The 8,565-nt window shown below is 40.3% G+C and overlaps 1 protein-coding gene across 1 annotated transcript; it reads left to right on the top strand.

Moving 5' to 3' along the window:
* Nucleotides 1-490: 490 nt before the first annotated feature.
* Nucleotides 491-7,634, top strand: LOC120779532. The gene is made up of 4 exons (XM_040111878.1): nucleotides 491-672; nucleotides 7,050-7,173; nucleotides 7,235-7,370; nucleotides 7,444-7,634. The coding sequence occupies exons 1-4, from the start codon at nucleotides 491-493 to the stop codon at nucleotides 7,632-7,634; spliced, it is 633 nt and encodes a 210-aa protein (XP_039967812.1).
* Nucleotides 7,635-8,565: the final 931 nt, after the last annotated feature.

Below are 8,565 nucleotides of genomic sequence, written 5' to 3'. Positions count from 1 at the left end.
TAGTAATACTTTTGCAAATACTTTTGAAAGACAGGGTAGAAGACTGATTGGTCTGTATGAAGTCTGGCAGCATGGTTCACGTAATCCTCGTAAGTCCTACGTGCTTATGTGTGAACTAACGTGGCGCGTTGTGATTGGTCTAATAAGCAAAGCGGGAGCAATTATTTTAAGTCCTACTTGCGTACGCATGAATTGACGTGGCGCATTCTGATTGGTCCAAGTGGGAAACCGGGAGCAATTCGTCTATTTAGCAAATTAGGCAATGAGAAAAACGATCATACCGTCGATAACGTTCAGAGGGTGCAGTTGAGACTAAATTTTTTAATTAACCTTTTGATTTAACATTTTATTTAATACTTTATTCAAGATTTGATTTAACCGTAGAATTCGGTATTAAATAATATTTCAGTTAATTACAAAAAATTTCTCGCACTTTTTATTAACTTCTTTAATCCACCCTCATCGCGCACTACATTTAACGTAAATTATAATGTCGCGCGCGAATAATACAGTATTGTTTTCTGCACCTGCCAATTTCGTTCTTGGTCCTAATTGTGCGGCAGCCGCCAATCCCAGCACCTCAACAAGCTTTCCAATTGTGAGCAACCTGGAGGTTAATAGTGGTACTGATCGGGCTGCTAATCAGCGCATTCCTATGACACAAGCTGAGAGGTAGAACGCAGGCGTATCTAATGCAGCTCCTCCAAGTGGGAGTCGGATGTAAACGGTATCACCCCAAAGAGCACATCTACAAGAAAGTGAACTCATAAGTCCTGTTCACTCCTCAAATTGCTCTGGTTCACTCGGCCTTCGTCGTCGCGCCGAATTGCTACAAGAGCAAAGCGAAATCCTACGACAGAGGGAGGCTTTATTAAAAGAACAGCACAGCTTTTTGGGTCGCATAGATGCAATGGGTTTTGATGACGACTTTGATGAAAGGCAATATTCAATGCCTAGGATCTCAACCAGGTTGAGGGATGAGGCGCTTCTGCCATCCCAAATGCTGCAGCTGCCATCACAATTTGTGGCGCCATTTAATGCAACCGCTCCTGTTCTAAACGGTATTACAAATAGCGGGTCTTCACTAACTAACAGTATTCCAACCGGAATGTTAACGGGTCAACAAGGTGAAACTGATATTCAAACACCGGTTCTGCAATCGTTATTGGACCGAATACAGTCACTTGGACAGCAGTTGCGACGGAATTGAACACTCAATCCAGAGACTGCTTTGCCACAACCAGCTCATACAACTTTTTCGACAGCTGGCTGCGTTAAAAGGTTGCCTTTTGGTTCCTCAACCTGTCGCCGATTGACTCGGGACCAAGTTGCTTCTCGTAACAGCCTTGCTAAAGAATTACCCAAATATGATGGTAAACCCAGCGAGTGACCGTTGTTTTATGCAGCTTACAATCAAACTACAGAGGTTTGCGGATTCTCTGACAAAGAAAATCTGCTAAGACTAGGACAGACAATAGGAAGGTCCAGCGCCAAAGGCTGTTAAAAATCTGCTATTGCACTCCTCATGCGTCAGTCAAGTTATAGCCACTCTTCAAATGAGATTTGGTAGACCAGAACTGATCATCAGTGTTCTGCAACGCCAAATTTGTGACCGCCACCATCGGAGAGTCATTTGGAATCTATAGTCGATTTCGCCGTAGAAGTGCAAAATATTTGTACAATGATGTCAGTATCAGGTCTGACTGGTCATTTGAACAATCCCGAATTTGAACAGCGATTGGTTCCGAAATTACCACAATACAATTCTACCAGCGAATTGGGAAATGCACAAGCGGAGCCTAACAGCATGCAATCTACAAAACTTCAGTGATTGGCTCTTTCAGTTAGCTCAAGGTGCCAACTGCGTTCTCGTTCCAAAGGATCCAGTACGTGAGCGCAAACGAGGGCCACTTAATCATCATTTTAGTTCGTTTAGCACTTAATCATCGTTTGCGATGGAAGTTGTAGTGAAGTTTTTAATTGTGCTTCTTTCAAGGAAATTCCACGAAGTCAAAGGTGGCAAGTTGTTCGTAAACTAAAATTATGTCGCCGATATTTGAAAATGCATTCGATGAATAGATGTAATTGGGTCAAACCTTGCAGCACAATGCACGGATGCACACGCAGTCATCATTCACTTTTACACAACTCAGATTTCGATCAAACTGTAGCTATGAAAGCGTCAAATAATGTCAAAATGATAGTCAGAAAGCATTCTGCCAATAGTAATGCGTATACAGTAACCGGAGCAAGCACACTGTTTCGAATACTACCGGTAGTCATACATTCTGGTCAGGAAAGTGTATCAACGTACGCCTTCATAGATGATGGCTCATCTCTTACTCTAATCGACGATGAGCTTTTAAAAGCGCCACACCACAGCTGCTGATAGGCTTAAATAACGCGGCTCTTGGATCTCCAATAAAATCCATATATGGGGGAGAAAATGGGCCAATTGCAGAAAAGTCTAAATTAGGTTGGACCTTGAAAGGGTTAATGCATGAAGCCGGTACCGATCCTATACAACACGTTTATCACATCTGTGATTGCTTCGCTCAAGCTGAACTGCTTGAAATCACCAAAACGTCGTATTTGCCTCGACAACTTAGGTGTGTCAACCAAATATGTTGAATATATGATTGTCGAATTCTTCCAACTGCACTGCCGTTATGGCTTTATACCAACTTCGCCATGATTAAGAATGTTAATTATCTTAAAATATTTGATGCTAATGATTTGAAGCAACTCAATATCGACTGCTAAATGTGTATATACAAGAAAATCGACTTTATACCTGAATATAAGGTGGTCGAATTCTTCCAAATGCACTGCCGTTATGGCTTTACGTCAACTTCGGTAAGATGAAGAAGGTTAGTTAACTTAAATTTGTCAAATTAATGACTTAAAGCAACTCAATATCGACTGCTAAATGTGTATATACAAGAAAATCGACTTTATACCTGAATATAAGATTGTCGAATTCTTCAGTCAGTTAGAAATCCCAATAAACCAGGAAAGGTTAGACTAGTCTGGGACGCAGCTGCTAAGGTAAATGGAATCTCTCTAAACAGCATGCTGCTGAAAGGTTCAGACCCAACAACTCCTTTACACTCGGTGCTCTTTAAGTTTCGACAAAAGAGAATTGCTGTCACAGCTGATACAGCTGAAATGTTTCACCAAGTTCGTGTACGAGAAGAAGACCAAAACTTCATACGTTTTATTTGGCATGAACCAAACACTAATGAGCCGACTACATTTGCAATGACAGTTATGACGTTTGGGGCCACATGTTCACCAAGCTGCGCGCAATATGTAAAAAATAAGAATGCAAAAGATTTTCAAGAGAAATTCCCTCTTGCTTCAAAGTGCATTACCGAAAATCACTACGTCGACGATATGTTGGTAAGTGTGGACACAGAAGAAGAAGCTATTAAATTAACTCAAGACGTTCGTCATGTCCATGCACTTGGAGGCTTTCATTTAGGACATTTTTTGTCCAATTCAAGTCGGGTATTATCCGCCCTAAACAAGGATCCGCTCGATGAGCTATCTCTCGATCTTGACTGTGAACTGCCTACTGAAAAGGTTTTAGGCATGTGGTGGATTACGTCCAGTGACCATTTCGCATTTCGCGTGTCCGCTAAGTATAGAGATTCTGACATATTTCTTCATCAAAGGCGGCCTACTAAGCGCGAAGTACTGAGTTTGGTCATGACTATTTACGATCCTCTTGGACTCATCAGTTTTTACGTAATATATGCCAAGGTCTTCCTACAAGAGATTTGGAGAGCTGGATGCGACTGGGATGTTCAAATCCCTGATGATCAATTTGCCAAGTAGATAAGATGGCTCAAACTAACTCCGAAAGTAGGGAGTCTGAGAATTCCAAGATGCAGGGGAACTGTGTTTGGCGGAGTTCCACAAATCTAATTACACACATTTGTTGATGCAAGTGAAACTAGCTACGCAGCAGTTTTTTACCTTCGATACTCGTATTGCGATACGATTAGCTGTACAACGATCGCAAGCAAAACAAGGGTAGCGCCATTGAAACTAGTATCCATTCCCCGTTTAGAACTGAAAGCAGCACTTCTAGGGGCTCGCCTCGCCAATCATGTTATCGAATCGCACTCTATCCACATTGATAATTGCGTTTACTGGTCAGATTCCCGAACGGTATTAGAGTGGCTACGATCCGATCACCGGCGCTACAAACAATTTGTAGCCTTCCGGGTTAGTGAAATTTTAGAGCTGACCGACGTCAAGGAATGACATTGGCTTCCATCTGAGGAAAACGTGTCCGACGAAGCAACCAAATGGAATGGTGATCCAGATTTTTCTAACGACAGTCGATGGTTTAGAGGGCCATCATTCTTGTACCTCTCTCCTGATAAGTGGCTTATGTCTGACGAATTGCAGTGCATTGCAACTGAAGAACTTCGTCCACAGTTTACTGGATTTCATCACCCAACCTCAAAACAACATCAGGTAGTACCAGAACCGCTGAGATTTTCAACTTGGAACCGTCTACTTCGTGCAACAGCTATGACAATGTATTGTGTTCGGCTCTGGCTAAGCACTATCCGAGATAATCAACCTGTTGGTAATGGACCAACTACTGAAGATTTTCGTAAAGCGGAATGTTATCTTTGGAGAAAGGCTCAACACGACAACTTCGGAGACTCTATCGCATCTCTAGAAGCCGGAAAGCCAGTTGACAAATCCAGCAATATTCTGAAGCTATCACCTTATCTGGATGATCACGGCGTTTTGAGAATAAATGGTAGAGTTAAGATAACAGGGCGGCCAGATCAAATATTACTGCCCTCAAATCATCATTTTACGTACCTGATCATTAACCACTTCCATGTAAAGTATCATCATGGAAACTTGGAAACAGTGGTGAATGAGATAAGGCAATCCTATTGGATCATAAAACTACGAACAGTCGCTAATAAGATTCGACGCATTTGTCAGCACTGTAAAAACAGAACCACTCAACCTCGGCCACCCATGATGGCCTCTCTGCCCGCATTCCGGACCTCAGAATTTAGTCGACCGTTCTCCTACGTAGGCGTTGACTACTTTGGTCCCCTCCTGGTTACGGTAAAAAGAAGTACCGAGAAGAGATACGGAGTATTATTTACCTGCCTAACAACCAGAGCAGTGCATCTCGAAATCGCATACTCACTCTCGACAGACTCCTGCATTCTAGCTGTACGTAACTTTATGGCTCACCGAGGTAGTCCGGTAGAAATATGGAGTGATAATGGTACAAACCTTAAAGGTGCTGAGAAGGAGTTGAAGTTAGCATTTCAACTAATAGATAAAAATCACATAACAAGAACATTTACTTCTGCTGCAACCAACTGGCGTTTTATACCACCAGCTTCGCCACATATGGGCGGAGCGTGGGAACGGTTAGTTCGGTCAGTAAAGCAGGTGCTTAAACAAATTTTGACAACTAGCCGTCCCAGTGATGAACTTCTTCGTGCAGTCTTAATGGAAGCGGAAATGACGGTGAACTCTCGGCCATTAACTTATATCCCGATCGACCACGAAGAGGAAGAAGCACTCACTCCTAACCACTTCTTGTTAGGTAGCTCCAGTGGAGTGAAGCCAATCGCGGAACCAGTTACTGAGAACATTTTATTGCGTCGTAACTGGCAAACATCGCAGCAACTAGCAAGCGCCTTCTGGAGACGTTGGATAGTGGAGTACTTGCCCACCATAACCAAGCGAAGTAAATGGTTTACAGATGTAAAAGCAATCGAAGTCGGTGATATAGCGTACATAGTTGATCCTAATAATCCACGGAACTGCTGGCCTAAAGGCAGAGTGATCCAAGTACGAAAGAGTGAAGATGGAAAGGTCAGAAGCGCCACTCTGAAGACTGTCTGTGGCATCTTTGAGAGACCTGCCGCCAAAATAGACGTTCTAGATGTGATTAATTCGGTACACCCTGATCAGCAGGATATACCGGGGGGGAGTGTTACGAACGATCTGGCAGCATGACTCACGTAATCCTCGTAAGTCCTACTTGCTTACGTATTAACTAGCGTGGTGCGTTGTGATTGGTCTAATAAGCAAAGCGGGAGCAATTATTTTAAGTCCTACTTGCTTACGCTTGAACTGACGTGGCGCATTCTGATTGGTCCAATTGGGGAACCGGGAGCAATTAGTCTAGTTAGCAAAGTAGGCAGTGGGAAAACGATCATACCGTCGATAACGTTCAGAGGGTGCAGTTGAGACTAAATTTTTTAATTAACATTTATTTAACACTTTATTTAACCTTTTATTTAATTTATTCAACATTTGAATTCGGTATTAAATATTATTTAGTTAATTGCAAAAAATTTCTCACATTTTTTCTTAACAAGTGGCAATAACAATATTTGCTTTGTGGTCATCTGCAGAGTATCGTAGTATCACTAACATGTTCGGTGTAGAAAAATCTATGGTTTGTGACATTTAACTGGAATTTTGCGCCGAAATCTGGAGACTTCTGCAACCATCCTGTTTCAAAATGTTGCCACCAAATAGAAAAAATATAACAGAATTGTTGACTGGTTTCGAGCTACTTAGATTCTCACAATGCTTAGGAGCACTTGGTATATATTAGTTATAAAATCTTAAATTTGCGAAAATGGTCTAATAATTGTTTAGAGACGGATGCCACATTGAGGTTCACCCTTCATCTGACGAATACTATGTCCAGACCGACAATGAAAACATGTTTTCGTGGAAAAAACTGGTTTTCGCCCTAAAACTTGTGTTTTCTAAGTAAAATCTATCAAACGAAAACACATTAAAAACCAGTTTTCACTGAAACCTACTTGAAAACATACATTTAACTCTTTATAATCGGTGCCTGCTCTAGTTTAATCGATATCATTGGAAGAAATAGTTTACCGGTCCTAAATTGTCACTTGATATTGTCATATTTATATTTAAAGATGAAAAAGTAAAAACATATACATATATAAACGAAATTCGAGGAGTGATGTGGGAGAAGCCTAACTCATTGAATTGTGGTAAAACAAAATTAGTGCTCTTCGCGGGCCAAGAAAAAATAGCCACATAATGGAAGAAATGGCACTGGAGTTGCAGCAACAAGGTGTGCATTTCACAGCGGGTGAAATAAAATCAAAAATGCACAATCTTTCGCAAAGATATACTTAGGTAATTAAATAAAATTAAAGAAAAATAGAGTTACTACATAAATATCATGTTCTACAGGAAAGAGAAGACAGCAGTCGGGTCAACTGGCGGTTCTCCCTCGCAGTGGCCATTTTATGAAAGAATGAGAGCCGTATTTTCGCCGTACGTCAGCTACAACACCGAGGGCTTAGTGGAGGAAAGCTTCCAAAGTAAGAGACATTTGCTTTGTAATTGAGTATATTGTTTATATTTTCATACATAAGTATGTACATTTTTAAAAAGGTTCTACTACCTCCAAAGCACTGCAAATTTCGGTGAAAACGGCTGCGTCTTCTTCATTTGTTGCTACATCACCATTGCCATCACCGGCTTGCTCACCTTCGCCCTCAGCGATGATGATTTCGCCAACCGATACTTCCTCATTGACAATATCATTTTCAGAGTCTAATATTAAACAAAATTGGAAAAATTGAAAAACAGCTCAAACAGAATTTAATACTAGCAAAAAAATGATGAACATGTCAGAAAAATTAGTTGAAAACGACAATAAAAAAAACTCAACTGATGAAAGAATATCTGAAAGACTCAAAATATACAAATAAACTGTTGCTTGTATTTCTAAAAAAATAAATGAATATGTTTCTTTTTGAAAGATGCTTATCGTCGCCTTAAATAAAATCAGCTATTAAGTTATAATTAAAGTTATTTTTATGTGGAAAATACGTTTCATAAGTTTGAGAGCCATTACACAGCCCGGGACCCCCGACGTTTATGTAAGTATAACGGTATCTGAAAATACATTGTAAGCATATATGTATATTGAGTGTCTAGACTTTACTTAGCATCAACTAATGCCATTAAAACGATGAAATACCACCCTTTATAATTGTAATAATCTACAGCTTCTACTATGTTCGGACCGACATTGAAAACATCTTGTAAACACATTTTTGGATTGTGGAATCGAAGTCGTTCGGTCCGACAATGTGTGTTTTCGATGAGTTTTCACTGACAACAGGCAAATTTATTTGTTTGTGAGCAACAAGAATGGTAAGTTTTGGAATCCTTAATATTTGCTTATAATTACTACTAAAGATCGTGTTTTTTATAATTCGGATAAAAACATATTAATTACGAAAGCATTGGCTTTGAGAAGCCAGATAAATACCTTGCGCAACGACAATTCTTCAAGAGAACTTTTAGAAACTCTAACTCCCCAGCACCTTGCCCTTGCAAAAAAGATAGCGGAGTTAAAAAAAACATCATTTAATCCTATTAGATATAAGATAAGGTCTTTAACCTTGGGACGACGCCGATTAGTTCATGTTGGAATAAGGTGTGTATTAGGATGATTCAAAAAAAATTTTTTTTTTTTTTTCAATTGGTACTCGCAAAAATAGGTTC

The sequence above is a fragment of the Bactrocera tryoni genome, unplaced genomic scaffold (genome assembly GCF_016617805.1).
Source record: "Bactrocera tryoni isolate S06 unplaced genomic scaffold, CSIRO_BtryS06_freeze2 scaffold_11, whole genome shotgun sequence".
Classification (NCBI taxonomy): domain Eukaryota; kingdom Metazoa; phylum Arthropoda; class Insecta; order Diptera; family Tephritidae; genus Bactrocera; species Bactrocera tryoni.
The sequence above is the reverse complement of the archived record's forward strand: the minus strand, read 5'-3'. Positions and strand labels throughout refer to the sequence as shown.